Below are 22214 nucleotides of genomic sequence, written 5' to 3' on the forward strand. Positions count from 1 at the left end.
CAATGGATCAATGACCAAATCAAAATGGAGATCCAGCAATATATGGAAACAAATGACAACAACAACACTAAGCCCCAACTTCTGTGGGACACAGCAAAAGCAGTCTTAAGAGGAAAGTATATAGCAATCCAAGCATATTTAAAAAAGGAAGAGCAATCCCAAATGAATGGTCTAATGTCACAATTATCGAAATTGGAAAAAGAAGAACAGATGAGGCCTAAGATCAGCAGAAGGAGGGACATAATAAAGATCGGAGAAGAAATAAATAAAATTGAGAAGAATAAAACAATAGCAAAAATCAATGAAACCAAGAGCTGGTTCTTCGAGAAAATAAACAAAATAGATAAGCCTCTAGCCAGACTTATTAAGAAGAAAAGAGAGTCAACACATATCAACAGTATCAGAAACGAGAAAGGAAAAATCACGATGGACCCCAAAGAAATACAAAGAATTATTAGAGAATACTATGAAAACCTATATGCTAACAAGCTGGGAAACCTAGGAGAAATGGACAACTTCCTAGAAAAATACAACCTTCCAAGATTGACCCAGAAAGAAACAGAAAATCTAAACAGACCAATTACCAGCAACGAAATTGAAGCGGTAATCAAAAAACTACCAAAGAACAAAACCCCCGGGCCAGATGGATTTACCTCGGAATTTTATCAGATATACAGGGAAGACATAATACCCATTCTCCTTAAAGTTTTCCAAAAAATAGAGGAGGAGGGGATACTCCCAAACTCATTCTATGAAGCTAACATCACCCTAATACCAAAACCAGGCAAAGACCCCACCAAAAAAGAAAACTACAGACCAATATCCCTGATGAACGTAGATGCAAAAATACTCAACAAAATATTAGCAAACCGAATTCAAAAATACATCAAAAGGATCATACACCATGACCAAGTGGGATTCATCCCAGGGATGCAAGGATGGTACAACATTCGAAAGTCCATCAACATCATCCACCACATCAACAAAAAGAAAGACAAAAACCACATGATCATCTCCATAGATGCTGAAAAAGCATTTGACAAAGTTCAACATCCATTCATGATAAAAACTCTCAGCAAAATGGGAATAGAGGGCAAGTACCTCAACATAATAAAGGCCATCTATGATAAACCCACAGCCAACATTATATTGAACAGCGAGAAGCTGAAAGCATTTCCTCTGAGATCGGGAACTAGACAGGGATGCCCACTCTCTCCACTGTTATTTAACATAGTACTGGAGGTCCTAGCCACGGCAATCAGACAAAACAAAGAAATACAAGGAATCCAGATCAGTAAAGAAGAAGTCAAACTGTCACTATTTGCAGATGACATGATACTGTACATAAGAAACCCTAAAGACTCCACCCCAAAACTACTAGAACTGATATTGGAATACAGCAAAGTTGCGGGATACAAAATCAACACACAGAAATCTGCGGCTTTCCTATATACTAACAATGAACCAACAGAAAGAGAAATCAGGAAAACAACTCCATTCACAATTGCATCAAAAAAAATAAAATACCTAGGAATAAACCTAACCAAAGAAGTGAAAGACTTATAGTCTGAAAACTACAAGTCACTCTTAAGAGAAATTAAAGGGGACACTAACAGATGGAAACTCATCCCATGCTCGTGGCTAGGAAGAATTAATATCGTCAAAATGGCCATCCTGCCCAAAGCAATATACAGATTTGATGCAATCCCTATGAAACTACCAGCAACATTCTTCAATGAACTGGAACAAATAATTCAAAAATTCATATGGAAGCACCAAAGACCCCGAATAGCCAAAGCAATCCTGAGAAAGAAGAATAAAGTAGGGGGGATCTCACTCCCCAACTATAAGCTCTACTATAAAGCCATAGTAATCAAGACAATTTGGTACTGGCACAAGAGCAGAGCCACAGACCAATGGAACAGACTAGAGAATCCAGACATTAACCCAGACATATATGGTCAATTAATATTTGATAAAGGAGCCATGGACATACAATGGCGAAATGACAGTCTCTTCAACAGATGGTGCTGGCAAAACTGGACAGCTACATGTAGGAGAATGAAACTGGACCATTGTCTAACCCCATATACAAAAGTAAACTCAAAATGGATCAAAGACCTGAATGTAAGTCATGAAACCATTAAACTCTTGGAAGAAAACATAGGCAAAAACCTCTTAGACATAAACATGAGTGACCTCTTCTTGAACATATCTCCCCGGGCAAAGAAAACAACAGCAAAAATGAGTAAGTGAGACTATATTAAGCTGAAAAGCTTCTGTACAGCAAAAGACACCAACAGTAGAACAAAAAGGAACCCTACAGTATGGGGGAATATATTTGAAAATGACACATCCGATAAAGGCTTGACGTCCAGAATATATAAAGAGCTCACACGCCTCAACAAACAAAAAACAAATAACCCAATTAAAAAATGGGCAGAGGAACTGAACAGACAGTTCTCCAAAAAAGAAATACAGATGGCCAACAGACACATGAAAAGATGCTCCACATCGCTAATTATCAGAGAAATGCAAATTAAAACTACAATGAGGTATCACCTCACACCAGTAAGGATGGCTGCCATCCAAAAGACAAACAACAACAAATGTTGGCAAGGCTGTGGAGAAAGGGGAACCCTCCTACACTGCTGGTGGGAATGTAAGTTAGTTCAACCATTGTGGAAAGCAGTATGGAGGTACATCAAAATGCTCAAAACAGACTTACCATTTGACCCAGGAATTCCACTCCTAGGAATTTACCCTAAGAATGCAGCAATCAAGTATGAGAAAGATCAGTGCACCCCTATGTTTATCGCAACACTATTTACAATAGCCAAGAATTGGAAGCAACCTAAATGTCCATCAATAGATGAATGGATGAAGAAGATGTGGTACATATACACAATGGAATACTACTCAGCCATAAGAAAAGGGCAAATCCAATCATTTGCAGCAACATGGATGGAGCTGGAGGGTATTATGCTCAGTGAAACAAGCCAAGCGGAGAAAGAGAAATACCAAATGATTTCACTTATCTGTGGAATATAAGAACAAAGGAAAAACTGAAGGAACAAAACAGCAGCAGAATCACAGAACTCAAGAATGGACTAACAGGTACCAAAGGGAAAGGGACTGGGGAGGATGGGTGGATAGGGAGGGATAAGGGGTGGGGAGAAGTAGGGGGGTATTAAGATTAACATGCATGGGGGGGTAGGAGAAAAGGGAGGGCTGTACAACACAGAGAAGGCAAGTAGTGATTCTACAACATTTTGCTATGCTGATGGACAGTGACTGTAAAGGGGTTTATAGGGGGGACCTGGTATAGGGGAGAGCCTAGTAAACATAATATTCGTCATGTAAGTGTAGATTAGTGATACCAAAAACAAAACAAAACAAAACAAAAAAAAGGGCAGTTCCTGTGTGGTAACCTCCAATGAGTTCTACACAAGGGTATAAAGGGCATATAAAAGTGTAGGCAAAGGGTCTGTTTGCGTTTATACAGAAGATCAAAGCCTAATTGGGCTACCCCGAAAATGAACTAAGATACGATATGAAAGAGAACTTCCAACATCAGCACTCTCGGGAAGACTCATGCCAGAAGATGATCATCAAAAAACCCCAACAAAGATCCACGCACTGCTACAGCTGTAGATGCACTCATCCCACCAGCTCCTGGACTTGCCATGGGAATGAGGAAGGAGATATCTAAGCTGGCCTGTGCATACAGTAAAACAACAAATTTGACTGGATCTATACTGTTGGAACTCAACCAAGAATTAGGAGAAGTGCAAATTGTAGCGCTCCAAAATCTTACAACTACAGACTATTTACTGTTAAAAGAACATAAGGGATGTGAACATTCCCCAGGAATGGGTTGTTTTAATTTGTCTGATTTCTCTCAGACTGTTCAAGTTCAGTTGGACAATATCCACCATATCATAGATAAGTTTTCACAAATGCCTAAGGTGCCTAACTGGTTTTCTTGGTTTCACTGGAGATGGCTGGTAATTACAGATATGCTTTGGTTATGTAACTATACTCCTGTTATGTTAATGTGTGTGCACAATTTAAGTAGTAGCTTAAAACCTATACATGCTGAAGTTACTCTACAAGAAGATATGTCAAAGAAATAATCAATCTTCCCATGTTTTCTTCCATCTGCTACTTCTATAGCTTTTCTTCTTCCTTCCTAATTACAACCCTTAAATAGAATTCGTGCCTCATATCAAATTTACCGAGTATCATAATTCTTCCAAGTGGTAAAGATACCTCAAGACAAATGCTGGGCATAGAAGCTACAGGGCATAAATATGCAAAGAAATAAAAAGCTAACCATTTCAAACAATAAGGCTTCTCTCTCACTTACCAACTTTACATTTCCCTGTATGGCCCCGGAAGATGACTGGTTAGCCAGAGACGGGTAAGATTCCTCAAGGGAGGAACAACCTAAGACAGGCACAGTCGCAGGGGGGCCATCAGGTGAGAAATTGGGGATCAACAGAGGTGAGGCTTAGAACCTCACCCTCCCTGTTCTGAGAGAAATCTTCTGCATACATGGATGTTTTATTGCCCTTGTCTAGCTTGGATTAACACATAGTCTACAGGCACACACCTGATCATCTACATTTGCTCTCTTACAACACTAAACTATGTTTTCTACCTTTATCTTGTATCTACCTACCACTCCAGCATTTTATTAAAAATAATAATAATAAAGAGAGAAATGTGGTATCCACATATAAATCAAGTATAAAAACCAAATGAGTATTCATATTTGAACTGACTGTTTAGAGTTCATAATGCATGAGCAAAACCGAAAGTTTCTGTGATGACTGCCCTTGTACTGTTCACCATGTAACTTATTCATTATGTAAGAATTTGTTCTCCATGTAAGAACTTGTTTGTTATGCCTCAGAAGATTGGAGACTGATGAAAATCAGGCTTGGGGTGGATTAATGATTGTGCATTGAGCATTGACTCCCTATACAGAATTTTATTGTCATTAACAACCATTTGATCAATAAATATGAGAGATGCCCTCAAAAAAAAAAAAAAAGGACAGACTTCCAATGGTAAAATAAATAAGTAACTGGGATGTAATGTATAGCATAAGGAATATAGTCAAGATATTGTAACAGCTTGGTAGGGTGATAGCTGGAACCTAGAATTATGTATATAAATGTTTTATCACTGTGTTGTACACTTGAAACTAATGTAATGTAATGCTGTGCGTCAACTACCCTTCAATAAAAAATAATTACTTAAAAAAAAAAAAAAGGAGAAATTTACTTGGATTATTGTAAAATATTTTTCTTCCTTGTTACGTAATTTACCTTAAAGGCAAAGATTCCATGTTCAGCAAAATAGTTTCCATGCTTCATGTTGTCTTTATCATAAGGTTGTTGTATACTTAGAAAAACTGAATCTTCTCAATACTAAAAGAGCTAAGATATTTTTATATAGCTACGTAACTTTCTGTATTTGCCTTTAAAAGCTTTTATTGTCACTTTGGTTAACTATGTAACTATTGTTTCACTGTAATCTGTGATCCTAGTTAATCAAGTGTTCAAACCTTTGACATTTTTTACAAACTTCCCAAAATCAAATTCTAAATAAAGTCTTTTGACCTATAACCAACTTTGAGACTTGCCAGAGAGCCCCTGGAAAATCTTAAGAGAATTCATTCTCTCACCTTTTAAAAAGAGAGGGATTAAAGTACTTAGGTTTATTTAATGTTAAATTAAATGGAAAGCATTGTCAAATAAAAAATGATACTAAATCTTCTTTAGGTTATTTTTGTGTGGATGTATGTTATTAATACAAGCGTACCAGAAATTGTATAAAATTCCCAGAAATCAGATATGTCTTGGTATGATGTTATCAGTCAAAATTCCAGTTATCTCCTTAAAATGTTGTATGTCCAGAAATAATCAAATATCCTTGTATTGTTTTGCTCTGATTCTTCCCTGAAAGCTTTTACAATAATTAAACGCAAAAATGTTTCATCTTGAAGGAAATTTCTGAAAACGATTCTGATAAGTACTCTGGATTACAGATTTCTGATAATTAAGATCATACCACTGAACTGGGTAAGAATTTCTAGAACTCTGACTTAAATACTGATGGGTTCATGTAACTACTAACCTAACATTAAGCAGAACAAAATCAAGGACGTGAGACTGAGTGGACTGATGAGGGTGATTACAATTTTATGACTTTTTGTTTGAAACATTGCCGGTTCCCTATTGTTTTGATTTCCAAGTTTAAGAAATCCCTTTTCTCTTTTCTCCTAAGACCTCTATAGCTTACAATTTGGTAAAATTATACTTTGGTCAACAAAATTAAAACATTTATCTTTTTCCTCCCACCTGATCTCTCCAGAATTAAAAAACTCTTGAATATTCTCATTTTCATGGCAATATAGTTACTTACATAAATTCAATAAGAATCTGTCCTTGTTACAGGGCATAATTAAAACTATGAGCTATATTACTAAGGCTTTAACACTGTCATATTTGAAAATTATGAACATAGATCAAATATAACTGGATAGATTTAGAGAACTAAAGTTGATGTTACGGAGCCAATGTTTACAAAACCCTTTTAAAATACTGGCGTGGTACCTTACTTACAGGATTTCCAGGTCTTACAGGTGAGTAAAGGTCACTTCCTGCCAGGCTTAGAAACTTCAGAATATCTTAGGGGCCTTGAAAAAAGCGGAATTACCCAGATACATAGTTATTGCAGGCTAAGTCTGATGGCAATTTCCTCACCTCACTTGGCTTCTTAACCTTGAGAGGCTTTTGAAAGGCCAGTCTGAGATTCCTTATTAAAAGTTCCAGCAAGAACTCACACGCCTCAACATCCATAAAGCAAATAACCCAATTAAAAAATGGGCAGAGGATATGAAGAGACACTTCTCCAAAGAAGAAGTTCAGACGGCCAACAGACACATGAAAAGATGCTCCACATCACTAATCATCAGGGAAATGCAAATTAAAACCTCAATATCACCTCACACCAGTAAGGATGGCCAGCATCAAAAAGACTAAGAACAACAAATGCTGGTGAGGATGCAGAGAAAGGGGAACCCTCCTACACTGCTGGTGGGAATGTAAGCTAGTTCAACCATTGTGGAAAGCAGTATGGAGGTTCCTTAAAAAACTAAAAATAGAAATACCATTTGACCCAGAAATCCCACTCCTTGGAATTTACCCAAAGAATAACAACTACTCAGATTCAAAAAGACAAATGCACCCCTATGTTTATTGCAGCACTATTTACAATAGCCAAGAATATGGAAGCAATCTAAGTGTCCATCAGTAGATGAATGGATAAAGAAGAGGTGGTACATATACACAATGGAATACTATTCAGCCATAAGAAAGAAACAAATCCTACCATTTGCAATAACATGGATGGAGCTAGAGGGTATTATGCTCAGTGACATAAGCCAGGCAGAGAAAGACAAGTGTCAAATGATTTCACTCATTTGTAGAGTATAACAACAAAGCAAAACTGAAGGAACAAAATAGCAGCAGACTCACAGACTCCAAGAAGGGACTAGTGGTTACCAAAGGGGAGGGGTGTGGGAAGGCAGGTGGGGAGGGAGGGAGAAGGGGATTGAGGGGTATTATGTTTAGTACACATGGTGTGGGGGATCATAGGGAGAACAGTCTAGCACAGAGAAGGCACATAGTGAATCTGGGGCATCTTGCTGCACAGATGGACAGTAACTGCATTGGGGTATGGGGGGGGACTTGATAATGTGGGTAAATGTAGTAACCGCATTGTTTTTTCATGTGAAACCTTCATAAGAGTGTATATCAATGATACCTTAATAAAAAAAAAAGTCCCAGCAAATCAGAAACAGACTTAAAAAGAGCCTATATGATTAATCTCTATTCTTCCCATGCTTATGTAAATAGTTACACCAAGTTTAATGAAATTAGACTTTTTTTTTACAACTGCATTAGTCTTACTCTGATTACTTTGATAACAGTGGAGGTGACCGTAGAGAGAAACATTCAATTTCAGTACAGACTCTAACACACTTCGATTCGTTGTTAAACGGTGCCATGTTCATTGACTTTTCTTCCTCTTTATAAACTGACTCCTGCCATTTCGTGCATTGTGTCAGGAATTAACATTTCCAGTTTTTCTCCCATCCTTCTAACGTGTCATCACTAAACACTAGGACTGTCATTTTCTCAAAGCCCTGCAAACTAAAGCTGAATGACGTAATGTAAACTTAGAAAAAAAAAAACACCGTACCGTATCAGGTCTGAACAGCCTTTGTGCCTGCTGCTGTATGAATCACTTTGAAGTTCACTGGATTACCAGTCACCCACTGCCGTCAAGACACTCAAACCGCAAGCCAGACTATGAATCAGATTGCCACGGCTCGTCCTCACCCCACCGTCTAAAGAGGCTTCAAGCCCAACATGTAAAGATTCTCTCTGCCAGCTGCCTTCTGAACTCAAAAACTGAGTTTATAATTTGTCTTAATCATTAACCCGTTTCTCTTTTGTTTCCAAAGAAATGCCTATTGCTCACACCACGTGGTGCCTTACTCCCACCTACACCAGCACCTCCACAGCAAGCCACAGGGTCTAACTGAACGGACCTCTTCCCAGGACTAACACTGATCCCGTGAACTAGGGGACAGTGTGCTTAGATTTGTTCTTTTCTGCTTGTTCCAGTCTAGGTTTTCTCCCCCTTTTACAGATCTCTTACTTCACAACTTCTAACTCGGATTTCTCTCCAGAGCTACCAGCTAAGCTTCTAATGTATGAAAAGGTCTAGGGACATTTCAGATGAGGGGAATGAAGGAATTCAGGACATAACACCCTGAAATATGCCACTTTGCCTATTGACTAGTTTCAGACAAAGGTACTTAGAAAACAGCAGATGCAAAATGGGCACTCTGACCTTCCTTTTCTTTCCAAAAGCAGGAGACAGAATTCCTTTGTGAAAGGCGCCCTCCCTGTGCCAGGAGGAAGAAACAGTCTCATCACAGGAGAGGGGCGCCTTATCTGACAATGCTGTGCCAGACCTTATGAGAATAACTCTTACCTTCCTTTGGTCTGCCCATATATTTTAGTTACCTTTCCACAGTTGCTACTCTTTGCTTGACCTGGTGCCTCAGCGCTTAGGCCTGGTCACTTCTCTGGGTTTGTTTTTCTTGTGAGGGCTTTTCTTGTTAAGTACATGTAAATAAAATTTGTCTGCCTTTCTCCTGTTCAACTTCTTAGGTCAGTCCCAGCCGGAAACTCGGAGAAGGTAAAGGAAAATTTTACCTCTGCTATACACCAAATGCCATATTTTACTTGAAAGAAGGACACCCTATGTTATTCAGCCTTGAGTATTTGGCAGATATTTCCCCCAAAATGGATGAAGTTAGCCCATCCCTTCAAGGAAAACAACTGACAGCATTTCTTGCCTATGCTAAAATAAAGTTTCATGTAAAAATTAGAATTTTGGAAATTTAAATCCAATCATAAGCATATACATGTTCATACCCAGAATAGTTTATAACAATGAAAATGAATTAACTATAGCCACACACATCTCTAATGCTTAAAGACTTTTCTGGCAATATTAGTAATTTTATATATATATATTTTTATATTATAAATATATATAATTATAAATATAATTATATATATATATTTATATATATATTTATATATATATATATAAAATGTAATACATATAAATAGGCAAATAATATAAAATAAGAATTATATATAATATAGTTTGTATTATATAATAATATATAAATAATAATCATAATGAAATGTGTCAACATTTGGAAGATATGCAATGTTTTCCAAATGACCAATGCATGTTACAAAAACATTTATGGGAAAAGATCCATTCAAACCACAAGGAAGACCAATGGATTTTTATTTCAAAGAGTACAAAATAAAGTTCATTAACGTGGTTTCAGATTCTACATTGCGATCACCCTTTAAGACACTACTACTTGTCAAGTTTGATGTAGTATCAGAGAAAAATATTCACATGATATGTGACTATTAAATGAGGAGGCTATTAAAATACTCCCTTTTCTGATTACATATTTGTATGAGGCTACATTTCTTCACAGACTTCAACCAATGAAAAAGAAGATATGAGAGCCCAGCTGTCTTCTTCTATGCCAGACACTAAGGGGATATGCAATACCATAAAACAATGTCATTTTTCTCATTAACTTTTTTTTGGTTTTATTTTGAAAATAGTCATCTTTTATTTAAGATTTCTTTTATTTAAAATAAAAGACACTTTTATTTAAAATGTCTTTTTAACATGTAATGGGGTTACTGTCGTTAAATAATAGGTATTTTGAAAACCTCTCAGTTTTAAATTCAGATCTAGAAAATCTTGACAGAGGTCCCTTAGTGTCCTCAGTAATTTTTAGGAGAGTGAAGGGGTCTTGATCAAAAAGTCTGAAAGCTGCTGCTCTGGAGAAACTCTTGCCCATGTGTCCCAGGAGACTCTATAAGAATATTTCCATTGTTTCTACCATAGCTGGGAACTGAACATAGTCCTAACATCCATCTGCAGAACAAATAAACATATTGTGATATAGTCATACTACATAAGTGGTAAAAATGATAAATGATCCACAGCTACACAGGAGAACACAGATGAATCGCGAAAACATAACATTGAGGAGAAAAAGCAAGTAATAGAAGACTAACAGTCTAAGTCCATCCATGTAAAGTTCAGAAATGTAGAAAACTCAACAATTATTTCAGGGATACAAACAAATGTGAGTAAAAATGTAAAAGCCACCACTACATATCTACCAGAAGGAGTGAAATTAGAAAGACAGACGGTACCAAATTTGCACAAGATGTGGGGCAAGGGACTCTCCTACATGGTAGGTGGGAGCGTAAGATGGTAGGACCACCTGGAAAAAGGTCTGGCAGTTTCTCATAAGTAAAAAAACACCTACCCCATGACCTAGCAATTTCACTTCTACATATTTACCAAGGGGAAACAAAAATGTATGTCCTCAAAGAGACGTGTACAAAAATGTTAATAGCTTTATTCATTATAACCCCAAACTGTTAACAGCTCAGAAATCCACCAATAAACGGGCAGATGAATAAAGTGTGGTCTAGGCAGACACTGGAACACTACTCAGCAATTAAAAGAAATGAACTGTTGATGCTCTCAACAACATGGATGAGCCTTGATAATACAATGCTGAGTAAGAGAAGCCAGGCACTGAAGACTCCATCTTAGACGTTTCTGTTTATATGAAACTGTAAAACAGGTGAAACCAATCTGTGATGTGAAACAATTACGAGAGTGACTGTACTTTCTGGAGTGATGGGAAAGTTCTGTATATCTTGAGAGGGGTTCAGGTTGCCTGGGTGTGGGCATTTGTAGAGACCCACACAATGATTTGTGCATTTCGCTGAATGTGAATTATACCTCGAAAGCTGGAAAAAAAAAAAAGACCCTCTAAACAATACTGATCTTTAGTTAATGATATATATGCTGAGGTTTTTAGAGAGAAATTACTATAGTCTACTTTGAGATGAATAAGAAAAGCACCTGAGTTGATGGATAGATAGCCGGATAGATAAAAGACAAATAGTATGACACAATGGCAATGATAAAATCTAGGTAATGAGTATATAAATGCTCACTATAAAATTCTTTTAACTTTGCTGTCAGTTTGAAATTTTCAATAAACAATGAGGGAAAAAGCAAGCAGTGACATTTTAAAGCAAAAAGCAAGGCAATAAGGTTAGTTCGTGTCTGGGGAGAAGGTGTTGTGTGATTGGGCAGGGCCCATGTGGGCTTCCAGGTTATTGGAAATGATCGACTTTTAAACTGGGGAAATGGATACACAGATGTGTCACTGCTTTTTAAATTATACATTTATATTCTTCAGAGTTATGTATATTTATTGTGATATATAGATGATTTGTAGATGCTGGGAGGAAAAAGATCTCTTGTGTTTGTGGTTGCTAAGTTGGTGTTGTTGAATCACCTGCAGTCATTCCCCCTCCTCGAGACCGGTGAGGAAGGGACTGGTCTGCGGTAGAAAAAAATGATCCAACCTACTGAGCAGCAGGACAAGCCTCGGTGCAATACACAGAGAGGCCAGCTGGGACATTCTGCCTTCACCTGTTGCTTCTGGCCCTCAAGTGTTGATGTTCTTTTTGTATATTGCCATCTCTTCCTCAGATGAACCACTAACCACCCACCAGCCCACTCTGGAAACAGGAGGAGGCTCCATCTCCTGTGTTCTCTAGCCCCAGGCAGGCTCCACCACATTCTTTTCCTGGGATTACTATGTGGGTACTGCAAGAAAGAATTCTTCTTGATACTGAGGTTGCTAAGCTAGGAGGGTGTGAGTGTGGGGCTCCCGCTGTGGAAAGAGCTTAGCTGAGCTTGAAGCCAATGCACAGAGATGAAGCCTTAATGGTATCATCTGGTCTCCTGGATCCAGCCATTCCTGAGGCCCTGACCAGTTATGTGAACCAAGACATTCCATTTTTGCTTAAGCCAGTCTCATTTGGGTTTCTTTCAATTGCAACTAGAAGTCCTAACTATCAAAAGTTCTCAGCTGCCAAAGTGTTAGATGCCATTTCTGTGTCCACAACCCTCCACCCCCACGAACCAGCCCCGCTCACTTGGTGATCTCCTCTAAAGCTGTCTCAGGTAAGGCCAGCATCTCCACCAGCAGGGACAGGATCTCAAAGAGCAGAGTGTAGGGGTTCGGGGGAGCCATGTCCTTCAGGGAGTTCTGTTCTGAGGATATGCGATGGTGACTGCCATTACCATGCGGTAGTCCTGATGCTCGGCCCTCCCCCCTCCCCCAGCCGCCTGGCTCCTCCCCCAGCTCTGACTGCTCTGGGCTCCTCCCTGCTCACCCACAGAGCAGAAGCGCTAGGTGTCTGTCATCACAGCCAAGAAGTCTTTGAAGCCTGCATGGCCATCTCCTATAGAAGCCAGGGGAATAACAGGGTGGGTAGGAACCTTCCAGAGCAGGTTCAACTATTGGAACCCGGGCACGGTTATTAGCATTTACCCTTGGTTTGATTATAAAGGTAACACATATTCAATGCAGAAAGCATGGGGCACACAGGAAAAGTAGGAGGCAAAAATTAACATCTGGGTTAGAAGCTCCCAGAACTTGGGTCCTAGAGGCAGCAGACTGGGTTCATATCCGAGTCCACCACTTACTATCCGTGGGACCTTGGCAAAGTCTCTTAGCCCCACTAAGCCTTAGTTTTCTCATTTATAGTGTCTAACCATAATGCCTATCTCATGGAAGACAAAATGAGGCAAGGTGCTTAGAATAGGGCCATGCATATTACATGCTCACTGAATGTCAGCCACTGTTATTAGTACCACATACTCATAGCTGAGTGAGAACACATATGTACCCACGATTCCCACCTCAGCCTACAAGGCTCTGCAGAACCTGCCTGTTACCTGTCTCCAGCCTCACCTGGTGCCAAGTGCCCCCAAGCACTAACCTTATCTACCACCGAGGGCCACAATCTTCCCTGTTCTTGGCCTTTGCACATCCTGTTTCCTCTTCCTAGAATTCTCTCCACCACCCTCCAACTCTTTCATTTAGTAAACATCCTACACAAGCTTGTGCTTGACCATCCCTTCCTCAGAGAAGTCAGACCAGGCCAGGTCAGCTGCCCATTAAACATTCTCATGAAACCCACATACTCGTGAGATCTGAAATTTCCTGCAGCTTCTGGGAGGCAGGGACTTGGTCTGTTTTGTCCTCCAAGGACACTGTGTCCTCCAAGGGCTTAAGACAGGTAGGTCTCAAACAGTGTTCTCTGAACTACTCGATGGATGAGTGGTCTCTAACCCTTAAAATCACCCTCTGGGGGCGCTTAATCCTCTTACCCCATGACACAGATGAGGACTCAGGTACAGAGAGAAGGCTGTTGCCTAGGGTCCACGTAGGGGCAGAGCTGGGGTCAATTCCTGGCTTGTGTGTGAGGATTTGCACTCGTGTAGGGATGGAGGAAGCAGAGTCAGATACACAGGCAGGAGCCCAGGTCCCACACAGCCATGCCCAGCATCTAGCCACCCAAAGCATGAGTGAGTCCACTCACCCTGCGCCCTCTTCCCTTTGCCTAGGTTATTTCTAGCACCAGGGATGCCCTTCTTCTCTCTCTGCCCAGCTCCTGCTTAATCTTTCACAATTTGGCTCAGGCATCACCTCCTCCAGGCAACCTTCCCTCCCAATCCTTCCTTTCTTGTGGCTTTAAAGGCTCCATCTTTTGGAGACTTACTTCTGTGTCACTGCTATCAGCCCCATTATACAGATAGGGAAACCGAGGCTTGCTGAACTTCAGTGACTTGTCCAAGGTCAAGCTGGTGAAGTGAGTGACCAAGTCATAAAGGAATATGCAATGAGGCACAATGAGGGCCTAAAAGGCAGGAACCTCGAGGATCACCTGCATCTTGGGGTCAGGAGGTAGGTCTTGGTCTGGGCTGGCTCTGAGCAGGTGCTCAGGAAGCATTAACTTTAGGAACCAGGACCAGCTATGTAATTTGTGGGGCCCAATGCAAAATGAAAGTTCAGGATGGGGCCCCACACTCAATAATTATTAAGAATTTCTAGATTGCGACAGCAGAGCATTGAACCAAATGCAGGCCCTTTAACATGGAACCCCAGGCACTGCTGTGAGGCTGGCCCCACTGTCTGGGGCTCAGAATGAAGACTCCCCTGACTCACTGTCGACATCAGCACTCATCAAGGCGTCCTCCACCTGGGCCGGTGTCAGCGAGATGCCCACAAGGAGCAGGAAGTTCTCCAGGCTCTGCGCATCCACCTCGCCATGACCATTGACGATGGCAAAGTAACTGCAGAAGCTGGGGTGGGCAGTGGGCTCATGTAAGCTGGGATTGTTCTTGTTTTCACCATTCATTCCATCCCTCCCACCACCTTCCTGCCTGGCATCCTCTGCCACCATGGTCAGGTGGGGGGCAAAGGAAACGGAGAGTACAGGTGGAGAGGTGGGGTCCCATTGACTCACTCCACTCTCCAGGGTCAGGCTGAGGGCTCAGCTCCCCCGCAAAAGCTCAGCTAACTGGGGACCTTCACCTTGCCCCAGGAGCAGGCCCACCTTAGGATGCCCCTGCTGTGTGCCAGGCACTGTGCTAAGCTCTCTTTATCCATGCTCTCATTTAATTTAGTTCTTACAGTCTGACTCTATGTCTTAACTCAGTGCTCTATAGTCACTAGTCTGTATGGACATGGCTTCTGGAATAGCTGCAGGGGTCTGGACCAGAGAAGAAGCCCAGGAAGGATGCCAAGAAAGTCCCAGACCAGCACGAATTGACCTAAAAGCGGTGTCCTGGTCATACCCTGTGTGGAGGCCAGTTTTGCAGCCCACAGCAAGACCTGGTTAGAATCACCAGTTCTGATGAGAACACTGGCTCTGTCATTTAATAATAAATTGGGTTGCTGTTATGGGCTGAATTGTGTCCCCCAAATTCCTATGTTGAAGTCCTAATCCCCAGTCTTCAGGTTTTGGAGGCGGTTCTGCCTCCAAAAGGTCACCTTATAGGGTGACCTTATTTAGGGATGATCAAGTTAAAGAGGTGATCAAGTTAAAAGGCCATAAGGGTACTAATTCAATCTGACTGGTGTACTTTTAACAGAGGAAATGCATTGTGTGTGAAATAAATTAAGGGGACAAAGAGGCACAAAATCTCAATTGCAATATAAAATAAGTCACAGAATGAAAGTACAGCAAAGTACATACATACAATAATATTGTAGTATCTGTCTATGTTGACAGATGGCAACTACACATACTGTGGTGAGCATTTTTTTTTTTTGTAGATAATTATTTTTTATTGAAGGGTAGTTGACACACAGTATTACATTAGTTTCAGGTGTACAACACAGTGATTCAACATTTATATACATGATAATTCTAGGTACCAGCTATCACCATACCAAGTTGTTACAATATTTTGACTATATTCCTTATGCTATACCTTACATCCCGGTTACTTATTTATTTTACAATTGGAAGTGTGTACTTTTTTTTTTTTGAGAGGGCATCTCTCATATTTATTGATCAAATGGTTGTTAACTACAATAAAATTCTGTATAGGGGAGTCAATGCTCAATGCACAATCATTAATCCACCCCAAGCCTAATTTTCGTTAGTCTCCAATCTTCTGAAGCATAATGAACAAGTTCTTACATGGAAAACAAATTCTTACATAGTGAGTAAGTTACATGGTGAACAGTACAAGGGCAGTCATCACAGAAACCTTCGGTTTTGCTCATGCATTATGAACTATAAACAGTCAGTTCATATATGAATACTCATTTGATTTTTATACTTGATTTATATGTGGATACCACATTTCTCTCTTTATTATTATTATTTTTAATAAAATGCTGAAGTGGTAGGTAGATACAAGATAAAGGTAGAAAACATAGTTTAGTGTTGTAAGAGAGCAAATGTAGATGATCAGGTGTGTGCCTGTAGACTATGTGTTAATCCAAGCTAGACAAGGGCAATAAAACATCCACGTATGCAGAAGATTTCTCTCAGAACAGGGGGGGTGAGGTTCTAAGCCTCACCTCTGTTGATCCCCAATTTCTCACCTGATGGCCCCCCTGCGACTGTGCCTGTCTTAGGTTGTTCCTCCCTTGAGGAATCTTACCCGTCTCTGGCTAACCAGTCATCTTCCGGGGCCATACAGGGAAATGTAAAGTTGGTAAGTGAGAGAGAAGCCTTATTGTTTGAAAAGGTGTGGTGAGCATTTAAAAATGTAGACTGCTGTCGAATCACTACGCTGTACCCCTGAAACCAATATAAAATTGTTTATCAACTATACTTCTCAATTTAAAAAAGAAGCCCTAGGGATGTTCATGCACAAGGAAGGGCCAGGTGAAGACATAATGAGAAGGCAGCTGTCTTCGGACCAGGGAGAGAAGCTCAGAAAAAAACAAGTATGCCAATACCTTGATTTTGGATTTCTTGCCTCCGGAACTATGAGAAAATAAGTTTTAAGTCACGTGCTTTGTGGCACTTTGTCTTGGCAGCCCAAGCGAACTATACGATTGCCATGAGTCTCCATTTTCTCATCTGTAAGCTGGACATAACACAGCACATCCTCTGAGCACGTGTGAAGTAATCCAGTGCCTGGCACATAATAGACTGTAAACCTCTGTAGCCCCAAACTGAAGGGTGGGGAAGAGGTAGGAGCAGGGCGAGGGCCGGGGTGAGTGGTGACCTGCCGTGGGAAGGCGCACTCAAAGAGGGAGAGCACAGAACAACTCTCTAAAGCAGATGTGGCCCCCCAAAATGCAGGGTGGTTTGGACCATCAGAGCAGGGTAGCCAGACGGGGCTGAGAGCCACGGTGGGAACCCCTGAGTCTCTGAGCCAACATGCTGCCTATGAACTCTGCTCAGGGAGGCAGGGCAGGGAGGCCCCTCCAAGAATGGCTAGAGGCTTTTAGTGCTAAAAGGAGCGAACTTCAAGGTCAGGGTGACGGAATCAGAGAGTGCATTCAGGGAAGGTAGAAGGGGCTACGTGGCCAAGAGGGTCACAGACTTTGGGGAGGAGTGAAGGGAAGGAGGATGCACACCCACTGCTTTAGGGCCAGGGCCGCGGCCAGGTGCGGCCAGCTGGCAGCGTGCAGGACCATTGACTGGGCAACCTCTGGGGCCCCTGGGACCACGGGTAAGTGGAGGCTCAGGGCCCAGGCCCAAGGGTGATAGAGAGGACCACCCCACCCAGAGTGGGTGTTCAGAACTTCTACATTTTCTGGTGGGGGTGGGATACAGTGGGAAATAGGGACCTGCCCAGGGCAAGCGGCCTTGTTAAATGGCAAGGAACGTTCTAGGACAGGTGGAGGGCCCTGCAGGCCTGCCTTTCATCCAGGCTGCCTCTAAGAAGACTGATAGAGTGGGTGTGCCTTGGGGGGAGGCAGAACCGCCTCCAAAACCTGAAGAACTTTGCCGGGCTCGTTTCCTTCACTGAGAAGCAGCTCTGGAACGGGGAACTGGACCCCAAGAGAGAGGACCCTGCATGGGTCCCTGCTCGCCCACCCAGCTCCCACCTTAGCCAGACAATCCTGCCAGGCCCATGCACAGGGCTTGGGGGGCAGCGGGGCGGCGGTGTGATCACTAGACTCCCACCCCACCGCGCCTTGGAAGCCCCAGGACGGAGAGCCTCCCCCCTGCGGGGCCCCCAGCCGGCCGCCCTCACCCTCCCCGGGCCACTCCGCGCAGGCCTGACACAGCCTCAGGAGGCAGCGCCCCTCTGGCTCCCGCCTGCGGGGGACAGAACCGGCCCAGCGCACACATCCAGGCGCCCACCCTTGCCCGAGGCCTCCACCAAAAGCCAGGGAAGGGCGAGGGGAAAGCAGGGCAGAGGAAGCCATGGGGAGGCTTGAGGGGTCAGGAGAGTCTCAGAGGGACCCACAGGAGGGCGTGAGGCAAGGGAAGTCGGGGGAAGAGAAGCCCCTGGGGATTAGGAGTAGAAAGGGTCAGAAATGGGAAAGAAGACGTAGAGAGGGGAGAGAGGAGACAGAAGTGAGGAGGAACGGAGGGGACAGACAGGCGGGAGTCTGGGAGGGACATGCCGGGTGCCCGGGGACGCATCTGGCCCTGGACGCCCCTCTCGGGGCGGCTCCTACCGTGCCTGGTGGAGCTCCGGCTCCTCTCTGTGCTCTGGCGCAGGAGCTCCGCCCTTCTCCAGCCCAGGTCCCGGGCGGGGGCCGGCAGGGCTGTGATGGGCGCTGAGGCCAGAAGCGGGGCTCCCACGGGGGCAGGGGCTGGCCACCGGCCCAGGGTGGGACCATGGCAGGGGCCGAGGCGGGGGTCTGAGACCGGTTCAGAGGCAGGCCTGGGGCGGAGGTGGACACGGGCATCAGGGTCCTCGGGGCCTTCCGGTTTGGCAGGGCCCAGGCTTCATGAAGCCGTGTCTGGGGCTCCCCAGGTTCTGGGCCCCTGCCGCCACCACGGGCTCCTGAGGCTGCTTCGGCACACGGTCCAGATCTATCTTCTCTCCAGTGTCCCTCACCTCCTGGGGACAGGACATGGGGAGGGGATCCGGGAGGTCTCCAGCCAGCTTGACTGTCCCACAAAGCTCCCTGCCCTTCGGTCCCCAAGGAATCCTCACACTGCCCCTTCCTGTCTGGGCCCAGGGAGGACGGCCCTCCCATCTCATGTGCATCCCACCAGGCTCCCACCCACATCCTCCCCAGCACCTGACCTGGGCTCTGCCTCCTCCCAACTCTATGAACTGTGGTCTCGCGTGAGTTACTTCCTGCCCCGATGAGCCTGTTTCCTCCACAGCAACCAGCATAGCGGTGCTGCCTTGTCCGTCCTGTCCTGTGCCCGCCTGGCCAGACGTAAACTTCCCAAGGACAGGGCCTTGTCTTTTATCCCTATCTACCCAGCAAACCACACATACTTGGAATTTAGTAAGTTTCTGTTCATCTATTCAGCAAACCAGCCCCCTCCTGCATCTGTCCCTCCCATCACAGGGACAGGCTGTCCCCAGCCCACTCCCAACCAGGCCGTGTCACGCAGGCCACAGCATAGCCCTTCCTCCCAAAGATGCAACTCTCGCCACACACTCTCTTCCTAAAGCAGCAGCTCTGCTTTCTCCACGAGATCGCTCCCATCAGCACATAAACATGCTAAACTGTCTTTCTCCTAAAAATGTTCTCTCCAGGGGCTACAAACCCCTCCAGCTACCATCCGGGTCTCTGCTCTTATTCTAGAGTGAAATTCCTTACAAGTTGGCTGTACTCCCTGCCCCCTTTTCTCCCATCTCCAGCCCGGCTTCCGCCTACCACTCCCCAACACTGTGGTCTGGCCTCTGTCTTCCTCGGAGTCGAGCCTCTGCAGTGACAGACACAGGTGACCACACCATCCGGGAAACGCTTTCTCCTCCAGATTCTGGTCCCCCACTGCTGCTCCTCCCCGGCGTCCTTTGCCAGCCCTCCCTCGCTCTTGCTGCCTGTGGAAGACCCCATGGTTCATCCTCAAACTTCTTCCTACGCTGTATTCAGTTTTCCTAGATGTTGTATCTCTTTTGCTCACAACTGCATCTCCAGCCCCGACTTCTGTGTCCTTCCTAACTCCAGATGTCCTCCCTGACCAAGAGCAGAGCCTCTTGTTCCTCCTGTCCACTCCTTCCCCAGTGTCACCACCTGTTGATGACAACACCTACTGCTCAGGCCCCAGACATGGAGGCCTTTTAGATTCCTTTCTCCAACCTACCTTCCCACCATGCAGCCCCCCAACAAGTCCTGTGGGCACCACCTCCAAAGGCTGTGTCAAAGCCATGCACTTCCCCTGCCTGTGCTGCTGCCACCCTTCCCCCTGGCACCATGTGCCCGGCACATACTGCTGGGCTGAATTCTGTATGGCTCTTCTGCCACTGCCCAGATACTCCCGAGCCTGCAGTAGCTCCCTATGACCACGAGACCCATTCTCCACTCACCCATGCGACACGCACTGACATTCATTTTCAGTAACTGGAGGGGTGAGTGTCCAAGGGAGGTGCTTGTGTTGGTTTATAATATTGTAGATACTAACCGATGTTTGTATGTGGTGGGAATGATCCTGTAGGAATGGAGAGATGGATCATGAAGCAGTTGGTGGGAGCAGGGCCCCATCTTCTGGCCCCCCATGTAACCAGGCGAAGGCAAGGGCAGTGGAGCTGGGCGTGGGGAGATGCAAGTGCTTCTCTGATGCTTCTTGCCTTTCAGTGGCGCATGAGGCCAGATCATCAGCAGAGATGAAGAGCATGGAGAGAGCTCGTGTGAGGAGAGTACTCATCCTGGAGGAGGGAGGGACGGTGGCATGGCCAGGAGAGGCAACAAGAGGATTGCCAGGAGCATCCGACCTTAGTAGTCATTGCTGGAAAGCAAAACTCATCAAGACAGGGTTTTTCTCCAACCATGATGAGCTGCTCAGGTGCAGGCAGAGGGTAAATGGGTGGTTGGTGTTTTGATTTTGATGGTTAGCACCGTAGAGGACACAGGGGCAGATGACGACTGTCTCTTTGCAGGTTGCCCAGTCAAGTCAAGGACTAGGAAGTGGCAGAGCCGGTGGAAGTGGGGATGGCTGGGAGGGGGTTGGGAGCCTCATAGGTATTCAGGGAAGCTATGGGTGTGTGGCTGCAGCTCAGGGCAAATGGGCAGAAGAAATCCATGCTGATGTGGAAAAGACATGAACTGGGATAAACCCAAGGGCTCCAGACTGTGGGAGCTTCCGGACCCCACCTGAGATGCACACACACGCATACATACATGCACATGTGCCAACACATACCTGCGCATGCTCACACACACAGGCACACACTCATGCCTTCTACTGCTTGACTCTTAATCCTGTCCCATTTCTGCCTCTGTCCCCTTCCTCATCCTGGTTCCCCACCCCGACTCCATCCCCATCCCCACTGTGGCTCTACTCACTGGTGGAGGAAGAGGCTCCGGTGCTGGCTGGGTCTCCACAGCCTCACCACTAAACAAGGGAGAAACCCTCAGTGGGGAAGGGGCTCAGCTCAACAGTTGCCCCTTGCACCCATTTCTCATCCCCCAGGACACTCAGTTCCACCACCCCAGCCCTCATCCCCCTGGCCTTCTAATCTCAGAGGGGCTCCCCATTCCCCCTCATCCTCCTGTAGGGCCATGGCCCTTAAAGTATAGGCCTACAAAACAAAGGACTGCTGCATTAGAGCTCTTATACAGATGGGGAAATTGAGGCCCAGAGGGGCACGACTTGCCCCAGGTCCTAAGCAGGATCAGTGTTAGGAGCAGTGAAGACTAGAATCCCCCTCGCAGTAACTTAGCAGAAGACTAATCTTGTTGGGGTCAGGGAATGGGGTAGGGGATGGACTCGGAGGATGGCTTGCTCTTCTTTGGGTGTGGTAGGTCCTGGTGTGGATGATGGGAAGGAGTTGGCCATCTTTTCCTCTGGCATTGCCGTGGGCACTAGGAGCACTGCTTCTTGGAAACTGACCTCATGCTCCCCTGGGTTGGGCTCTGGCGGAGCCCCCTGTGGCCTGATGTGTGGGGTGTCTGCCTCTTCAGGGGGGCTGTCTCCCAGTTGCTGTCCACAGCTGTCCAACATGCAGCAAGGCTCTGTTGGCTGCGCTGTGTCTGACCCATTTGGTGCCTGGTGACCTGGGATAGGCAGACACTCTGGGCCCTGCTGAGGACA

At 44.4% G+C, this 22214-nt stretch overlaps 1 protein-coding gene across 1 annotated transcript in view; it reads right to left on the reverse strand.

Annotated features, from left to right (window-relative positions):
- Positions 1-22214, reverse strand: part of SPATA21 (spermatogenesis associated 21) — a 44042-nt gene that overhangs the window by 16885 nt on the left and 4943 nt on the right. Inside the window, 7 exon segments of the mRNA XM_057501926.1 lie at positions 12663-12780; positions 12903-12971; positions 14741-14968; positions 18674-18820; positions 18823-18927; positions 18930-19062; positions 21467-21515. Of these exon segments, the coding sequence (XP_057357909.1) occupies positions 12663-12780; positions 12903-12971; positions 14741-14968; positions 18674-18820; positions 18823-18927; positions 18930-19062; positions 21467-21515 (849 nt within the window).

The sequence above is a fragment of the Manis pentadactyla genome, chromosome 4 (assembly GCF_030020395.1).
Source record: "Manis pentadactyla isolate mManPen7 chromosome 4, mManPen7.hap1, whole genome shotgun sequence".
Lineage (NCBI taxonomy): Eukaryota > Metazoa > Chordata > Mammalia > Pholidota > Manidae > Manis > Manis pentadactyla.